At 49.6% G+C, this 19721-nt stretch overlaps 1 protein-coding gene across 1 annotated transcript in view; it reads right to left on the minus strand.

Annotated features, from left to right (window-relative positions):
• Nucleotides 1-1392: 1392 nt before the first annotated feature.
• Nucleotides 1393-19721, minus strand: part of GFAP (glial fibrillary acidic protein) — a 40048-nt gene continuing 21719 nt past the window's right edge. Inside the window, exons 4-9 of the mRNA XM_084808220.1 lie at nucleotides 16255-16416; nucleotides 14902-15027; nucleotides 13298-13518; nucleotides 13085-13128; nucleotides 10111-10196; nucleotides 1393-4700 (exon numbers count right to left, since the gene is read on the minus strand). Of these exons, the coding sequence (XP_084664346.1) occupies nucleotides 4659-4700; nucleotides 10111-10196; nucleotides 13085-13128; nucleotides 13298-13518; nucleotides 14902-15027; nucleotides 16255-16416 (681 nt within the window). The 3' untranslated portion in view covers nucleotides 1393-4658. The remainder of the gene's footprint in view (nucleotides 4701-10110; nucleotides 10197-13084; nucleotides 13129-13297; nucleotides 13519-14901; nucleotides 15028-16254; nucleotides 16417-19721) is intronic.

The following is a 19721-nucleotide window of genomic DNA, read 5'->3' on the forward strand; positions in this document are numbered from 1 at the left end:
TTCAAAATTTCACGCTATCCTCCGCTACCTGCAGCCAGCTGCATCTGACCAAATAGGTACCCTAACTGCAAGATGAGCAAAGTTGGTTTGAATCCATGTTTCAGTACCAAGAGAGTGCTTTATAGAGGAAGTGTTCATTTTAGACACCCTTCTGAATCTATGTGCTCTCTCCTGCCTCTATCAGAGCTATACTTTGTTTGTTTGTTTGTTTGTTTGTTTAAAGCAGCTATCCATTTTCCTTGACAGCTGCACTAACCCACTTAAAAAGAGCACTGGGGGCTCAGTGTAAACATCATGTAATTTCCCCTCCAATTTTTTTTTAGCAATAAGCACAACAAAGAGGTGCATCCAGCATGATGCACGGGAACAGCGGTGAAATGCTGCATTGCCGAAACAGTTTTAAAATGACAAGTATGTAGCAGCACGCCAACAGCCAGTCTCATAAGAAACAGACATTACTGAAGTTTATGTCCCAGATCGAATGCATTATCCCCTTAAGAAGCTTATATCCTAGAACAATTGCAACAGGACATGAGGATAATTCTGACGGGATGTACAAATCCAGTCACTGCTGGCACCCAAATAAAACTTGGACCCGTCCCCATAGCGACTGAAGGGAGGAGAAAACAAGCCTCTCCCCTGCCTCCTGCACGTGCTGCTGTGTGCAGGGCCTCTTTCCTGCCACGGTCCCTCACAGTAATTCGGATGACGAACAGCAGCCACTCACAAGGGCTCCCAAGAGTACGATTGCGATCTTCAGCTCTGGCACTTCCCAGTTAGGCGCTGCCTGGAAGGGAGGCAGGGAGACCAGAGCCCAGCAAGGGTGTTCTCTCACTGGCACACGTGGGTCTCTCTGTCTGTCTCTCCTTCCAAGCTAGCTATTGAATTTTGCAAAAATGGTTGTATACCTGTACTTAGGGGCAATTCCAGAGGAGTATCTGAGCTAATCTGTTTGCAGTAAAAACAGTAAGTCCTGTGGCAACTTAAAGGCTAACAAATTTGTTGCAGTGTGAGTTAATGTAGGCAAGAATGTATTGTAGGTGCACCTGATGTATGGATGTATTGGTATCAGGTGCAGGCTACATAAGGTGCAAGAGCATGATGAACAAAAAGTGTTGATGTCACCTTAATATTTCCCCTTAGTGGGATACCTTTGGAATCCTTGGCTGTGTACCTACTGGGTGGACTAAACATCTAATTAAGGAATGAATGGGACATCAAATTATCACATACCTGATGGTTTCTGTCGTGACAATGACCCAGTATTAAGGTTTGTTCCAGAAATGTGTTAAATATCAAAAGGTATTGGCTGTGGTAGGACTTGAATCCAGATTTCCTGAATAGGGCTGAACAGGGCTGTTGCAGAACCCAGAGTCAGAGAGACCACGGAGTGAAGGAAAAAGAGATTCTTTATTTAACGCGCGGGCTTAAGGCTGGAATCATTTCCAAAGAGCCAGAAGCCCCGATTTACATTAGCACATTGGTTTTATAGACATTGTGACACATATGAAACGGCTCCTCCTCCCCCTCCCGCATGGGGTTGCAATCCTCAACATTTCTTCTCTTAGCACTATTGTTTATAATACAAGAACTGGGTTATAGGGTAGCCACGATAAGGAGAGAACAGCAGAGAACAAGATATACAATTGTATGACCTTTGACAAGATAAGGAATTCCTGTGTCTCATCAGCTTACAACAATATATTTAAGGGAGAAAGAGCTCAGCAAGAACATGAAGCATGAGACTGCATGAGGCTACTTAGTCTGACCCCCGATATGGCTGCTACATCTCGACTAGCCCTGTTCACAGGGACTAACTCAAGTTCTACTCTACATGTACATTGCACAAAGCTTGTAAGATTGTACTCATTTATTTAATTGTACATTACTTACATTGAAACAAAGGCTGAGGATTATTAAAAGGAACAGAAGATTTTGTTAATTGCAGAAGTCCTCATCTCCTGTCACTTTAATGAAGCCCAGTCCAGAGTCCATCTCTTGTCTGTAGACTTCTGTTTATATAGGTCTGATTTTTACCCCTTGCAAACATGACGACTAGAAGCTTGCTGGGCTTTTAAAAATGAAAATTTCCAGATTCTGTATCCTGTCACAGGTTACAGATTGTGCAATGAATTTTTATGGAAAATTCCGCCAAGAGAGACTTCATAATGTCATTGTGCCTTTTCTGATATGCAACAGAATTCTGCTTTGCTTCAACTTGAAGCTGATGATTCTCCTAAATCTGCCCTCTTCACACACCCACAAACCAGGAGAATAGCTATATAATAAACTTTAAACTGTAACCTACTGAGCCCTCAAGAATGGAGCAGGCCAGCATTTACGACAGCTTTTTAGAAGTATAAGGACTATCCGGGCCACTGTTTCCATTCTTTTCACTGGGCTAAACCTATGCTGAGTATCACCAAGCTTTTCTCTGTAGACCTGGCCTCCTAGATTGCTAATGGTACAGGTGAAAGTCCACTGAATTGTTTGCAATATGCTGCTGCCACTGTCCTTCTCGAATGCCCCAGCCTTCACTCCTTCTCTGTCTTGCTCTCTTCTGCCACTCTGTCCTTCAGCCTCATTCCCATCAGCCTTCTGCATTTTCTGCTGCATGCCATCGGCCTATCCGCCATGGGAGACACATAGTTCGGCAGACAGCACAAATGGCTGGCAGTGCCCATCAGAATGCATCTACCTTGCTCACTTACTTGGGCCACAATGCACTGGACTTCCTTGCTATAAAATGCAAGACCACCAAACTGGAGAGGTGGTCAATGGCTATAAAAAACAGCAGCAGCATGGCATTACACGTTAGGAGTGTCGGAGTGGTACTGTGGAGACCAGGTCCAAAACCCCAGTCAGCCATGAAGCTCACTGGGCGGCCTTGTGCTCATTAGCATGCCTCCACCTGACCTACCTAAGAGTGTTGTGAGGATAAAAGAGGGGGAAGAACGATGCGTGCCACCTTTAGCTCCTTGGAGGAAAGGGGGGCGTATACGTGACACGCGTATCTAATCCCAAAGACAGACACGAGGCCCAGCCAGCGGCCCCAGGCCTGCCACAGTGGCCCACCAAACGAGAGCAGGGCAGGAGAGGGCATAAAAGCCAACTGAGAGTCACTTGCTACGTTTGGCTGGGGTGAGAATCCTTCTCCAGGTCCAAATACAACCATCAGTCAAACTGCATGCACAAACAAAATTCATTCATTGTGAGGATCAAACTAAACATGACATACATTATGTGCAAGCGATTAACATGCACAGTTTTAAATTTTTTAATAGCTGCTCTGGGCGGGAGAGAGCATGGTCAGGACCACTGAGCACTTTTTAAAATCCCTTTTTCTCCCTGCATGGTCCTGGTGAAAATCCCCCATCCCCAAATATTTCCCTGGGAGGAAAGCTCTAAGTTGTTGTTTTTCTTGGCAGAGTTCCTGTGCCTTTTAACAGCTGTGTCATCACTGAAAATTCAACAGGGACCATTTTCACTACTAACTCACCATGGGACAATTCACTTGGGGAATTTCTGTTTGCCATACATTTCTTAAAGGCACAGATATCCTGCCAGAAAAAAAACAGGGTAACTTTAGACCCAACAAGCCAGGGTGGGCGGGCTCAGGTAACCAGTCCCCTTCCCATACCGATGTATATAACAATCTTGATCTGGACTGGTTACCAGGGGATAATAAGAGATCTAAGGGGTACATTTTCAAGAAGCCTCACCTAAGAGTACAACCCTTCTAGGAGTCTGGTTCACTCTTGTTCTCCGTCTCTCTGTCTGTCTTCACACAGAGCTTTTATCCTGTGATTGAGACTGGTCCTTCACGGAAGTTTGCAGGCTCTTTACATGACGCTGTGACCCTGCCGTGACCATCCAGGGTGTCTCCTGCACTTTAGTCCAGGGTGTCTCCTGCACCTTTGTTTCATTTTTAAATAGATTGCAGGTAATGAGCTATCAAATTACCCTGTTGAGTTTCCTCTGTGAAAAGAGTAAAAGTGGCAAGAAGAGGAGCGAGATCAATGAAAGAGAATGGAAGGCTCAGATATGGGGAGAAGGAGGGGGAAAGGGGGGGGAGAGAAAGCACGTGTAAAGAGAGTCAGTTGTGATCCTGCATTTAAAATGGAAGCAGAAAGCCCTGTTTTAAATGCAGGATTTTAGGTTGGTGTAGAGATGCCCCCTCTCTCTGCCTGCCTGCCTGCCTGCCTGCCTCTCTCACTGCCCCCCCCACCTACCTTCCCATTATCAGCAATAAAAAAGGATCCCATTCATTAGTAGGTTTACTGAGAGACATCGGGTTTTGATATTAAACCAAAGAAGATATCAAGTTCAGCTACAGCCCAGTCTAAAGACTGTGCCTGTTTGGACACTTTAAAGGACAGAGTGATTGAAGCAAACAAGATGAGAGATGGGAGTTGACTCCAAAGCGAGGTCTGATTTGCAGCTGGTTATTTTCTCTTATTAATAGTTAGATTTGCAGGTGTTTCCCACCCCTTGCTGCCCCTCCAGCAGTGGCATATTCATTGTGATTGCTGCTATGTCTTTAGCTGCTTTTGGACCACGGCGGTGAAACATCAGAAAGGAGTGAAGCTCTGCTAGTATCCTACAGCTACAAGCTTCCCTGCTCCACTCATGTGGCTTTCACTGCATCGCGGCCTGCTTCACACCACTTCCTTGTGCTCCTGGGTGGACTCCTTGATCACCTACAGGCAGAGTGACAAAAAGAATGGGAGAGATATTAACTTAGTTTTTAGCTGCCACAGAATGAGTTAGGTTATTTATTTAAAATTATTTTTAGGTCACCTTTAAGGGTTAGGACCCTCTCATTCACTTACAAACAATTCCTACAAGAAAAAAGGGTGGAAGACAACAGAAGAGGCCAATGTGGCTTCACAAAAAGCTTAGGGATGACCTGAAAACAAAAAAGGACACATATAGGAAGTGGAAGGAAGGTCAAGTAACAAAGGAAGAGTACAGGCAGGTAGCACAGAGTTGCAGGGATGGTGTCAGGAAGGCTAAAGTGGAGAACGAGCTGAGGCTAGCGAGGGATGCGAAAAGCAACAAAAAGGCTTTCTTCAGCTACGTGCATAGTAAAAGGCAGAGGAAAGAAATGGTGGTTCAGATATTAAATAAGGATGGCAAAATGATAAGAGATGACAAAGAAAAGGCAGAGGTGCTCAATTCCTACTCTGGCTCAGTCTTCTCCCAAAAGAGGGTCTATGAGCCCCCTGGCAAAAGCGAAGTACAGGCTGAAGGGGCAGGACTGCAGCTTGAGATCGATAGGCATATGGTCAAGGAACACCGAATTACTTGGAATGAGTTCAAATCTCCAGGGCCAGATGAACTGCATCCTAGACCGTATTTCCACGACAACGGAAGGGGAAGCTAATGGAGGAGTACCGGATTTTTTAAACGGAATCAGCTTTGCCGTGAGCAGGACTCTACAAGCAGATTCTCCGCAGCAGTAAAAGTCGCTTCACAGAACATACTTCCTGGCGGGGGTGGAGTGACTGTCATCTGACTGGCAGGGGCTGCTCAACCAATAATAGAGGCTCCTCCCTCCCCTTTCCCCTGAAGGTCCAGGTGCACCTGCATTTCAGTATCAAGCCTCATTGTGCACAATGGGAATTACTTCCAAGGAGGCACACATGCTTGTGCTGGGAAAGGCGGGGGGGGGGGAGAACACAAAGATGGAAGCCACCCCCCATTTTAACCCACAGGACCTCATTGTCCACAATGGGAGTTACTTCTGAGGTTTGCTGTGGGAAAGAGAGCAGTAAACACAAAGACAGGAACCAGCCCCCATTGTAACCTGCAGGATAGTTATGACCAAGCTGTAAAGTACTTACTTCCTAAAGCAATGAATTGGAGCCTCGAGATTGCACTAAATTGCGGGTAAGGAATTGGGCTTTAAAATGTGCAGTATCAATTGAGGGGCTTCGCTGTTATTTCTGTGGTCACTGAGAGGGCAAGCCTCATTCAGCACAATGGGAGGAAACGCCCCTTGACTGGGGTCATGGTGAAAGGCACACCCCTGGACAGGGTTAGCATACCTGTCGTCAGTGCGGGGGTTGGGGCACACAGCAACTATACCAGGGAGAACCCAGCTTGAAGAAAAGAATCGGACTTTAAGCAGTCTCAGGAAATCCAAATTTTCCCTGATAAGCTCTGGGGCAGCTGCTGGATGGCCACATCATGTATCCCTAATGACCTCCAAATGCAGCCAGCTCAGAGTAAATTGCTGGTGGAGACACCCCCCTAGAGTAATAAAGGAACTGGCAGAAGAGCTCTCAGAACCGCTGTCTATTCTCTTTGAGAAATCATGGAGGACAGGGGAAGTGCCAGATGACTGGAGGAGGGCTAACGTTGTCCCTATCTTCAAAAAGGGTAAAAAGGAGGAACCTGGGAACTACAGACCAGTCAGTCTGACATCAGTCCCTGGGAAAATTCTGGAGCAGATGATAAAGCAATCCATCTGGAAGCACCTTGACAACAATGCCGTGATGACTCGAAGCCAACATGGATTTGTCAAGAACAAATCCTGCCAGACGAATCTGATCTCATTTTTTGATCAGGTAACCTCCCTTGTGGACTGTGGGAATGCTGTAGACATAATATACCTCAACTTCAGCAAAGCTTTCGACAAAGTGATATCCTGATGAGCAAACTAGAAAATGGGCTAGATGAAACAACAATCCAGTGGATCCACAGTTGGCTACAGAATCGGACTCAAAGAGTGCTTATCATTGGGATCTTCTCAAACTTGGGAGAGGTAATGAGCGGGGTACTGCAGGGCTCAGTCCTGGGCCTAGTGCTCTTCAACATTTTTATTAATGACTTGGAGGAGGAGGGGCAGGGAATGCTGATCGAATTTGCAGATGACACAAAATTGGGCAGGATAGCTAATACCCTGGAAGACAGAAACAGAATTCAAAGTGATCTTGATAGACTGGAGTGCTGCGCAGAAAACAACAGAATGAAATTTAAATGCCAAGTTCTGTACTTAGGAAAAAGAAACCAGATGCACAGTTACAAGATGGGGGATACTTGGCTCAACAATACTACAAGCGAGAAGGATCTTGGAATTGTTGTAGATCACAAGCTGAATATGAGCCAACCATGTGATGTGGCTGCAAAAAAGGCAAATGCTATTTTGGGCTGCATTAACAAAGCCCTATGAGGAGAGACTGGAAGAACTGGGCATGTTTAGCCTTGAGAAGGGAAGAATGAGGGGAGATAGGATAGCGCTCTTCAAGTGCTTGAAAGGTTGTCACAGAGAAGAAGGGCAGGATCTCTTCTCAGTCATCCCAGACTGCAGGACACGGAATAATGGGCTCAAGTGACAGGAAGCCAGATTCCAGCTGAACATCAGGAAAAATGTCCTGACTGTCAGAGCAGTACGACAATGGAACCCATTCCCAGGGAGGTGGTGGGCTCTCCCACATGGGAGGCATTCAAGACCAGGCTGGACAGCCATCTGTCAGGGATGCTCTGACTTGGATTCCTGCATTGAGCAGGGGGGTTGAACTCGATGGCCTTGTAGGCCCCTTCCAGCCCTACTGTTCTATGATTCTATGAAATGTCCAGATGGGCCCATGGGCCCCAAAGGTTGCCTGCCTCTGGTGACTCCTTGAACTCCACAGATGGCAGCACAGGACTAGAAACTGATAGTCAATTTTCACCAGATTTTTGGGCAAATGCATGTGAGACTTAACTGAAAATTAAGCAGTGAAGACGGTTCTTTTTCTTGGAATTCATATTTTATTGTATACATTTAGCTAGAATTTCCCTAGATGTAAATAAACCTGTAGGATATAACTGGGAAATGTACTAGCATGGGACAGGAGATTTAAGTCCCATGCAAAAGAAAGGTTTTAGTCATGGCAGGTGACTAAAGGCAAGGCCCAATCTACATGACCAATTTAGTGTGGAGCGCGAGCGCATCTGGGCCATTTGCAATGGATGACGTCGCCAATCCACAGCCACCTCGCTGCTTCACTCTGGAAAAGGCCCATTTTCGGAAGGTCCTTTTAGTGCGTCTTTTTTCCTTAAATGAGGCTCTGGCATGGTTCCGCTGCGGTGTGCCCCACATTAAGTCCCGGTTGTGCTGCTGTGATCTGGAAGTGACCTGGTCAAGGGGTGGAGCCCCCCCTCCAATTCTCTCCTTTCCCCCACTCACAGTAGAACACTTTTGGACACAGGCTTTCTTTCCCACTAGGCACCACTTTGTGTTGTCTCATCCTTTCACTGTATTGCAGTATGTGCTGTTTTCCCATTCACAATACGTAGCCTAGCGCTGTAGCCAGTTTACCCATTCACCGTATGCAGCCTGTTTTTCCCATTCACAATAGCGCAGTATCTTTTAATCTTTCACAATATCTGAGTGGTGGATGAGTGGGGAGAGGTGTGGGGGAACCTACAGGGGCTTAATTCAGCGCTTCCAGTAAACTTCCCTGAGCAGGGGTGGGTGGACAGGGGCAGGGAACAATCCTCTCTCATTCGCCGAGCACCACCTACGGGGCTGATGATGTTCCGTTCTATTCCGCCCACCCAAGGGGGTCTCAAGCGCTGTGTGACCCGTGGGAGCAGGGTTTTAGGTAGTGTATACCCCGCTTTCCTTGCTTTGTGTGCCTCTGACGGACCAAAGCGATCATATGAAAATCCGGATATAACCAGAAAGCGCTTCTCATTCCGTTTCCATTTGGATTGGGCCCAGGAGAAAAAAGAAGGAAACAACGCATGCCTCCATCCAACTGAGGCCAGCCTCGCAAAACACAAGAGGAGCTGAGGACCTCACTCCAATTTCAGCCAAGCCAGAGCTTTTGCCCAATTCCAGCTGGCAAAAATGTCTCATGTAGGGCCAAACTAGGTGTGACATGGGGGGGGGGGGAATCAGACCCTCCAGATTTTTTCAAAACGGTAAATGCAGCTATGAGGTGAGGTAGTTATGGATTGGGGCCAAAGCACTGGGGGATCATTTTTTGACCCTTCTCCCCTCCCACGCACCGTTTTCTTGATACAGTGCCCCCCTTAACTTAAGCTGTGGTGGCTTTTTACAAAGAAACTTGGCAGCTAAGGGGGATATAACCATTCGCCCACTGATGGTACGACAAGATGCAAACAGATTAAAACCAGAGAGAGGAAGAAGTCAGGAAGAACTTCCTGACCACAAGAGCGGTTCAGCAACAGAACAAGATCACTAGGGAGATGGATGCATTTCTCTCCTTAGGGCTTTTCAGAAAGTCAGTGGGAAAGGCACTGCAGTGGATCCTTCAAATGTTTTGGAGCAAAGGATTGAACTATGCAATCCAACGAAGCCTCCCCTGGCTGATAGCGGGGGCCGCTTGGGCAGCGTGCTGCTCCCATTGCAGGTGGCACAGCTGGCGGCAATTCAAGTGAAACCTTGGGAAAGGGGCAAGGTCTTTTCATTCAGAGCCTCTTTAGCCCCACCTCTGGCAGTGTCAAGGGCTCCTTGGAGGCTTCTCTCAGTCTAATCCAGTAGCCAAGTCCAGACACAGACAAAGGGATTCTTTTCAAAGCTTTATTCCTCTTTTACAACTTAACAACTCTACTGTTAGCAACTAGATATGAGCAGCAGAGTACCTATGCCCTAAGTTGGAACAGTTGGTCCCCGTTTGAAAGGGAATTACTGGCAGACCCCTGAACTTAAGGACTAGGGAGAGTCCCTCCCCTTTTCCCTTGGATCCTCTGGGCACAGCCATTGTTTGCGCGCCAACCGGGCACTACGCCTCCCTTCTGCGCCCTCCATTTGGCGCCGCTCTCTGCGTCGGCGTCGCGCGTCCATCAAGTCTGCTTCCCGCGCTCTGTCACTCCCAGGACTGCTATCTAAGCTAGGAATGCTGGTAGGAGGAATCTCCATCAGCTGTTGGCCCTGGGAAAAAGGAGCGCGCCCCTCTCCCAGGAGCGACTGCTCTTCCTCAGAATCAGAACTACTCTGGGATTCTGTGGGCTCAGTGTCCACTCTGACAGGCAGTGAGGAGCAAGGCAAAAAGTCCTGGGACTGCCTACGATAACACAGATGTTCCACTGGGTCCCTCTCAGTGCTGTGATCAGAAACAGGCGGCTTCAAGCGCATGGGGAGCTTTTGCCTACCTCTCCATCTCTTGTCTCCACCGTTTTGACCACAATGCTCCTCTTCTGGTGGGCCTCAGAAACAGACTTTGTGTCCAGGCTGGTTTCTAGCAGGGAGAGAAAGACAGCCTGGTCATTGTCACAGAGCAGCAATGATGGGACTGTGATGCAGGGGCCACTGGCGACCTGTGATGGACTTTCAGGAAGTCTATCAGACCACAAGAAAAAGGAACAGAGGAAAATGCTGAGGGCCTTTGGATGGCAGGACTAGTGACCAGCACTGAGCTAAAACCCCCTTCTGCCCCCTGATGCGGCTGCGCTGAACACCTAGGGCGAAGGGAAGGGGGAAACCCGGCCAACTGGTGAGCAGGAATCACTAGACACAACTGACCTTGGAGAGCAGCACCTTGGCTGACAAATGTCTCTGTGACATGCAAACCCCACACGGCCACAGGAGAGCCACATTTAAGGCGCAGAAAGAGAGTGAGTGTTAATCTAGAGGTGTTTTAAGCAGCCTCTCATGTGACAACAAGGGACCTATGATGCAGCAGCAAAGTGGGGCAGAGTTCAATGAACTGCTGGCACAGAGGAGAACTGGGGCAGGGACTCCCGAGGCAGTCCAGCTTGGGATCCCGTGCCACTGCACTCAGCGGGGCTTCTGTCCAAGTAAGGGGGCTGAGGGCTGCAGCCAACGACTGTGATCTGGAAGTCCCTGTCTCAAAGCTAGCATCCGTCACTGCCTAAGGAAGCCACCATGCGGCCAGCCCCCTGTGTGCAATATGAGGATATCATCCTGCCTTCTCTGACGTGATTGTTACGAGGATTCCTGAGAATGACTTGGGGATCAATGTGAAGCCCTTTGAGCACTTCCTAAGTGCTGCATGCATGATGTGAGGGGCTAACATCTGGGCTCCAGGAGCCATTACTGGGCCAGGATTATTTCCTGCGAGACTTGCTGAGGCCCAGAGATTCAACAGAATAGTAACAGCTGAAACACCTAAAGACTCTGGGGGAAGCTAGTAAACACTTTTGCTCCTCCTTAGTAACTGGGGCCATCCCAAGACATTTTGACACCACCGCCACATCAAGATACATCATGCCCAAGGCTGGTTGAGTTACTTTGGCTCCTGAGGCAGGGAACCCACAAGCACCTCTCCTCCTCCCTGGCAGTAAAATTACAATAAAATTAAACCAAATAGCCGGTAATTTGCTGCCTCTTCACGACACCCAACATCAGTTGCCAGAGGGGTCTGCTGCACTCTGCCTTATGGTAGGGCCAGTCCTGCTAGTAATTCTTGTCTATTTCATTGTGCCTTAAACATGCTGTAAGCCACCCCAGGAATGTCCCTTTAAAGTACTTACGCCCTGCCTTTGAGCGAAGAACAACAAATAAATGCTAATCATCATTCTGATTACAGGCAAAAGCCAGAACACTATCAACTCCCAAAGGGGGTCCCATTAGCTACACCACTCTGAGTGAGAGTGATATTGGGTCACCCAGTGGTTAGGTAATATTTTTCCTGACATGTTATTGGGAGTTTGTGATTACTTTCACTCTGCAACTTTCATGCTGGCTAGGGACTGTTAATTGTATATGTATTTAATATAATTTGAAAAACAGTGCTTTTATCTCTCTGCTGGGTGGAGCTTTTATTTGGCTGAGGGTCTCAAGCTGCCTGAGAGAGGGAGGCGACGCTGTGAGTTTTGAGCAGGACTGAAGGGGCAGGCAGAGGACAGAAGAGAGAGGGCAGGAGACGATGACGGGAGTCGTCTGGCCCTTCTGGGGAAGGCAGTCTGGCTGAGGGCTGGCCAACCTGTCTTCCAAATCATCTCTCAGCCAATGGATCTCTAGGAAGACATCTCCCATTCAGCACTTCATGCACCCAGAGACCTGGGTGCATGAAGCAGGAGGGGTAAATTATCCCAGCTTTGGCTGCCAAAGTTCACCATGCAGCAGTGGGCTCAACCAGAATGAGGTGTGACCCAGGGGTAGGGAGGGGGAATCACAGCGGTCTTCTGGGATTTGATATCCAGTCATCTGCCAGTTTTGAGTGTGTGTTTCTTAAGGTGGACTCTTGGGACAGCATAGGGATTCTGATGCTGTGTGATCCACCCTGCTGCCCAACAGTCCCCCTGCCTGAGATAACTGGGGTGGTCTTGGGGGTGAAGCTGGAATTCCCAAGGCTTGAGGTTCTGGGGGGGCAAACATCTGTGCTGAGATCTTCCTGTTGGGGATGTCTCAGGATTTCATGGCCTTCATGGCAGCAATGAGTCTGTTGCATGTGACAGGACCCCAATTAGTTTATGGGCCCAATTCAGAGTTCTGGTTTTGACCTTAAAGATGCAATCCTATGCATGTATAGACAGACAAAGTCCTAGCATGGCTGGCTGGGGAATGCTGGGAGTTATAGGACTTTTTTCTGTCTAAACATGCATAGGATTGCGCCCTTAAAGCTTTAAATGGTTTGGGACCAAGTTCCCTGAAGGAGCATCTTCCTCCATATGAGCTTGCTGCTCACGAAGATAATCAGCAAAGGCTTTGTTGTGTGTCCCACCAATGTGCACTGGTTGGGACCAGGGAGAAGGCCTTCTTGGGGGCCACATCTAGGGAGGCCCCGCGTTGCTCCCTCTCTGACGACCTTCTCCTGCAGTGTTAAGATCTTGTTTTAATCTTCTGCCTGATATTTTTAGTGCTGAAGCGACTCCATATGGATTTTAAATTTTAAATTTTAAATCTTCAATTCTTGTTACTACTTCTTCTGTTGTTCAACTGTTAGCAACCTCAGACATTTTTAATTGAAAGGTAGGGCATAAACACTTTCAGTAAATGGGCTCATCTGGTCAATCATGGCTCAGAACAGGGTCTTTAGCGTCATGGCCCTATTCTCTGGAACTCTACCACTCCGCAGCAAGGCACTTAATTGTTTACAGAATAATGCTGTCTCGTGTGTGTGACCACATAGTGACAGCCAACTTGACAGAATGGGTGCCTTACCTCGAATCTGAAGGTTGGAGAAGGTTTGCACTGGGATGGTGATCCTGCAGAGAGACAAGGAAGGAAGGAAGAAAAGTGTTCGCTTTGGAATCAGGCCTTACATATTTTCCTTCCTCCCCTTTAGTTCATTCATTCTAAGCTTTGTTCTGCACCAGCTGGTAAAGTCAAAGAAGCAAGAGTCTCACAGTAGCAGATATAGTTTCTGGGCCTCACCTGCTTTCCTCTCCCTCTAGGAGTTTGCGGTAGGTGGCAATCTCAATGTCTAATGCCAGTTTGACATTGAGGAGGTCCTGGTACTCCTGGAGGTGATGAGCCATTTCCTCCTTGAGGCTTTGGGTATCTTCCTCCAACCGAATCACTGTGTCCTGATAGCTGGCAGTCTCAAGGGCATAGCGGTCTTCCATCTCCCTCAGCTGCCTCTCCAAAGATTCATTCTGTAATGAGGAAAACAGAAGGGTTGCTGACGAATGCAGCAGGGCAGAGGCCTGCTGCTGACCTGCCTGGGGGAGGAGACACCCTCTGGCTGCAGTGTCATAGGCACGTCGCCAGCACCAGCCGCAGCTTGGAGGCTGGGAGCGACAGACACGCAGGACACACACCTCTTCCGTGATTTACTCGCGAACTGCATGGATATACTGAGCTGAACTGCTCAGTTTAGAACGGGGGTAGCCAGCTCCCAGAGCTGACGCAGTGCTGCAGGGTGCCCAAAAGGAATAAAGAAAGAAACCCCCTGAAGTTGGCAGTTCAAGGCTTTCTTCACATGGAGCTCTTATCCTGCAACGGAGATGGCTCCTCCACGGATGTTTGCAGGCTCTTCACGTGACGCCACGACCCCACCAGGACCCTCCAGGGCGTCTCCTGCACTAAATGCCCTTGGTTCCATCTTTAAATAGATTGCAGAGAATGAGCCATCAAATTACCCCCTTGTGTTCCACTGGAGTTCCCTCCATGAAAAGAGGAAAAGCGGCAGGAAGAGGAGCAAGATCAATGGAAGATAATGGAAGACTCGGATATGGGGAGAAGGAGGGAGAAGCGGTGGGGGAGAAGGGAGCAGGGGGAAAAGGGGAGTCGTTGTGATCCTGCATTGAAAATGGAAGCAGGAAGCCCCTTTTTAAGTGCAAGATCTCAGGTGGGTGTAGAGATGCCCCCGGAGCGCTACTGAGGTTAAAGTTGGCTTGCTGTTAAGCTAAGTGTACCCATTCCGGTGGTCCCTAGTGGTTAGGGAGTGCCCTCAGCTCGCAGACAAGCTAAACGTGGCCATCTGGGCACTCCATAGGGAAAGGATTTTTTTCCAATTGGGAGGGGGGAATTGGGGGGCAATGGGGGGGCTGCATGTCGCCCAGCCCTGGTTTAAAACAAGGCCTTGCAGTCTAAGAGACATGATATGAAGGAGAAAAGGGTAAAGGGAAATCAGCAAATTCGGGCACCAACCAACTCTTTCCTACGAATACATGATGAAGTTCCAGAAGGACCGGGGGGAGTGGTCACTGCAGGAGAGGGTTCTGAGAGAAAGAGCGCATGGCGGCTGGTCCCAGCTCGACCGCCGGAAGCACCCTCACGGGCCCACCTCTCCCGCTGCCGCAGCCAGGCGGAATGGCCGCTGGCGGAGGCACATCAGGCAGGGCAAGGGCCAACCTGCTACCGGTTCCAGCAGAGCCGAGGGAGGGGCCGCATGGCCTCCCCTCGTCCTCGGATGGAGCGGCTGGGGGGGCTGACTCCCCCGCCCCCTGATGCGCGCTCATCCCGACACCAGAAGCCATGCGCAGCGAGGCCCTCTGAGCATCCCGCTCCGCCCCCTCGGCACCGGCTCCACCTACCGATCCTCGCAGGGATTCCGCATCGCAGGCGAGGGCCTGCAGCTGCCGGCGGCATTCGTTGGCCTCCTGCTTGGCCAGGCGCAGGGCTTCCGTGTTCCGTGCTGCTGCATCAGTCAGGTCTGCAAACTGCCAAGCAGAAGTCGCTGGTTTTAAAGGCTGCAATCCAAGCTTACAACATATGTAACAAAGAAGCGGCAGGCTTAGCCATGCATGGAAACTCTGCTCCTAAGCTTCACATCCCTCACCTCAGTTTCCACTGCACGAGGGCCAACTGTGCCTGAACCTTTGCACATGAAGAGCGCAACCCTACGGTCCCCGGAGGGGGCTTCAGGGAGCACAGGATGTCTCGGATTCCCCCTCCCGAGGGCATAGACACTCCTGCGACCTCGGGAGGAGAAACAGATCTCTGATCCCCCTGCCCCTTTGCGGCTGTTGCAGGGAAGAATCGTGCTTGCTGCTTTCCAGGACCGCAAGGACGATCTCGGATGACCTCGCAGCGGTCGAGAGGGGGCTTCCAGTGGGCAGAGGAGGGAGGGGGAGAGGTGAGAATCCGCAGAAGCCCGTGGCCTCTCCACCACCTGCCCCGCCCCCTGCCGGCAAGTGAGCGCAGAAGCCCAGTCTAGCTGGAGGAGGCGGTGCGGGAGGCGAAACCACTTCTGCCCCCCTCCGACCCTGCCAGCTACAGCCTGGCAGGGTGCAGGATGGTCAGAAGCCTCCAAGCTGGGAAGCCCTCTCTAATGGGCAGCAGTCCCACGGGGCTGTGCCCTGAGAGAGTCTTTGGCTTCTCTACCAAGGGTAGCACCAAAGTCAAAATCAAAACAGGAAGCACCGCATAGAAAAGGTGCCTGTCGTCACAAGTGTTTCGGAGTTACCGTTTGCTGGCGATGCAAAATACCTGCTGCCCTTCTGCGTTCTGCTGATCATACTACAAACATCACTTGCAAGTAGTGCACATCGTTACTCTCTGCTGCTGACGACAGGTAGCTGGACGGGAGCAGCAGAGCCTCGGATGACTAATCGCATAGTCCTGTCCTGACCCCCAGGGCCATCATCAGACTGCCCACACCCTTCCCCAGTTCCGGCTGCAGGGGTCTCGCCCGCACAGCAAAGAGAAAGGCCAGAGTGACCCCCGCCGGAGCTCCCAGGCCTGAGTGGAGCGCTGCCCCGGGCCACAGCGCTTTGCAGGTGCAGCGAGGGATGTCGTTTTGCCTCCACACCCCCATGACAGCTAGTCGACTGGCAGCCTCGTCCCACTTAGTGCCAGGAATACGGCCAGCGCGGCTTTGGGCCTGAGACTCCTGGGCCTTGCCACATTCCCTTTCCTCACCCCCCTCCCTGGCCTTGGTGCTGTACCTTAGACTTGTACCATTCCTCAGTCTCGTGCATGTTGTTGGAGGCCATGGACTCGTACTGGGTGCGGATCTCGCGCAGGGCAGCTGTCAAGTCTGGCTTGGCCAGGTCCATCTCGATGTGGACTTGCTGCTGCTGCAGCTGCTCCTGCAGCTCCCGCAGCTCCTGAGAGGGCAGAAGAGTCGTGCAAGCAGAAACAGCGGGCAGGGTGGGGCGGGGCTTCCCAAAACGGGGCTGATTTGATCTCGGGAACAGGGACTCCGCAGGATTCATTGACATAATGAGCAGGAGGTGGCAAAATCTTTCTTGCGTGGTGCTGCCACAGGTGGCAGGGAAGGTGTGGGTGGCTTCCGCAGGAGCAAAGTGCACTGAGCCAGCACTCGCAGGAGCTCCTGCAGTCACCAGCCATATGCACAGCACTAAGTGCATCATTCCCCCTCCCAGCTGGGAGGGGAGCAAAATGCTAAGGGGAATCCCCGTTATCTCCAATCACAGGTTGGAGATAACAAGGGGATTCCCACTCACGCCATTTGCCTTCCCTCCCATTAGGATTCCAAGGGGAATTCCTCTCCCTGCCTCATGCCTAAGCCCCCAGTAGCCTCCAGGCAGGGCCCTCAGAAGGAGTCCAAGCCTCTGTGGGCTGGATGGGGAATCTCCATGGGTCATAGATTCCCCATCCTTGTTGTAGGACTTAGACTCAGAAAATGGTTGAGAGAATTAACCTGAAACTTGGTAGTGTAGGAGAGATCAGTCTGAGGATGGTCCATGCCAATTTTGAGGCAGAAAGGGTAAGAAATGGTTTATTTACAGGAACTTAAAATTTGACAAGTGACCTCCAGCTGCTTGACAGGTATTATCTGTTTTCTTTCTCATAGACTTTGCTGGGGTTAAACATGATGTGCCAGTTTCTCCATTTGCACAGCATATTTCAGGAAATGGTTCACTGTGTCAAGGGGAAGGCCTAGTAGGTAATTAGTAGCCCTAATTAGTACTGTAATATGGTTGTAGTTTTTATTAAAAATGTGATATTTGTTTGTTTGTTTGTTTGTTTTTGCCCCAGCCCACGTTGTCCTATGTGAGTTTATAAGGTCTTTCTTTGTGCATGCAGGAGCCATCGTGCAGGAAGGAGGGGACAGAATGTGAGTGAGTGCAGTGGGTTACCAGGGAGATGGAATAGAAGGGGAAGGGGGAGTAGGTGAGGAGGGAGTTATTACATCAGTTAAGGTTTTAGGCAGCTGGGAAACAGTGAAGTTGTGGCGGGGGTGGAGGGGAACAGGAGCAGCAATGTTAATTCTACTTTAATAAATGTAAGTTACATATGCTGCTGTTGTTTAATTATTCTGCAGGGCTGGGGAACTAAACTGTAGGCCTTTTTAAGGGCTCCTTCACACGGAGCTTTTCTCCTGTGACTGAGATGGCTCCTTCACAGAAGTTTGCGGGCTCTTTACATGACCCCGTGACCCTTCAGGGCGTCTCCTGCACTAAATGCCCTTGGTTCCGTTTTTAAATAGATCGCAGACACTGAGCTATCAAATTACCCCGTTGTGTTCCACTTCAGTTTCCTCTGTGAAAAGAGCAGCAAGAGGAGGAGTGAGGTCAATGAAAGATCATGGAAGACTCAGATATGGGGGGAAGGGGGGGAGGAAGTGGGTGAAAAGGGGAGTCGCTGTGATCCTGCATTTAAAATGGAAGCAGAAAGCCCTGTTTCAAATGCAGAATTTTAGGCTGGTGTAGAGATGCCCTAAAAGTGTAAGTTATGTCATTTTTAAGGTTAGGCAGTTGGGAGGCAGTAGGTGTTGGGGGGGGGGGAATAGAAGCTGCAGTATCAATTCTACATTAAACAGAAGTTCTTTATGCTGTTCTTCTACTGCAGGGCTGGGGAACCATGCAGTGCTTCTTAAAAGTATAACTTAAATGTTAACACATTTTGAAATCCAGGTTTCAACAAGTTTTCCCTGACATAGCCACTCTACTGTATGCTAACGTGAGAAGCTTCCAAGCCAAAGTGGGAGAGTTGGAGTACCTGGTTTTAAAGGAGAACCTATATACAGCGGGCATAACAGAAACCTGGTGGAGTGGGGAGAACCAGTGGGATGCAGTCATCTCTGGATATAAACTCCACAGGAAGGACAGGGAAGGGCGCCCTGGGGGAGTGTTGCCCTGTACATCAAGGAGGGCATCGTGTCAAGCAGACTAGAAAACCTAAAGGGGAAGACTCTGTGGGTGACAATACCAGGCTCCAAAATCATTTACTACTAGGTAGATGCTATCGTCCTCCAGACCAGAAGGCTCAGGGTGATCTTCAGATGGAGAATGAAATCAGGGAGGCATCAAAATGAGGTAGCGTTGCAATACTGGCTGACTTTAATTACTCTCACACCGATTGGATAAATGCATGTTCCAGTTATGACAAAGAGGTTAATGCCCTAAACGACTCTGCCCTCGAACAGCTGGTCTACACCGGGCTTTTTACCCCGCAGCATTACCGGGGCTTCTGCTTCCAGAGTCTTTGCAGGATAAGGAGCGGTTCTTCACACAGCCGGGTCTTCTTAAATGCATAGCACTGCTTATCATTGACACTGGTAGCTGGAGCCCAGTGGGATGTTATCGGATGCCAGCAGCATTGTACACCACAGCCCACCTCCTCTGGGCAGCCTCTCCCCCTTCTCGGCATGAACTTTCCCATCTCAGCTTCCTTGCTGCCTCTTTTCACTCCCGCTGCCTCCGATCCCTACCTTGGCCACACACAGAATCCACTTCGGAAATCTGCCCCCCCCCAGCAAGCAATTACCCTTTTCTCATTGGTGCATACATGGAGACTGAGTGGAAAAGGGTTAGAGGAGAAGGAAGCAGCTGAAAAGGGCCACTGGACCTCTGGAATGCTGCCATGCCAGCTCTGCAAGCCAACCAGTAGCAGAATGGCAAAGAGGCGAAAGGGCGCAAGCGTGGCACAGTGGGGTGACACTCCCACCCCATTGTCGTCACTGGCATCATAACTGCATCCCCAACATCTGCCCACACAATGTGGGTCGTTGTGCAATGGCAGAAGCACACAGGCAGGAGGTAGCAGTTCAATGGCGTGGCTCGAAAAAATACCGCATTTTCCCCACTCAGAAATAAGGGAGAAGCAGGGGGGAAACGTGGGGAAATGACTGGAGCACCACAAAGTGGTGTAAAGCTCCTGGAAAATACCGTGCATGAGGAATGACGATCACACTACAAAACCCAGGTGGAGAAAAGCCCAGAGGGGAGGCAACCCTGGATTTAATCCTAAGTGGTGTCACTCAGGACCTAGTACAAGATGTAAATGTTGTTAAACGAACTGGAAACAGTGACCACAAAACTATCAGATTTAATATAGTGATAGTGGAAAAGTGCCAAAGAAGTCCAGCACAGTCACATTTGGCTTCAAAAGAGGAAACTTCTCTAAAATGAGGGACCTGGTGAAAAGGAAGTTCAAAGGGGCGGTC

This window comes from Heloderma suspectum, chromosome 6, assembly GCF_057233095.1.
Source record: "Heloderma suspectum isolate Gila_16-S chromosome 6, 16-S_ref, whole genome shotgun sequence".
NCBI classification, from domain to species: Eukaryota; Metazoa; Chordata; class Lepidosauria; order Squamata; family Helodermatidae; genus Heloderma; species Heloderma suspectum.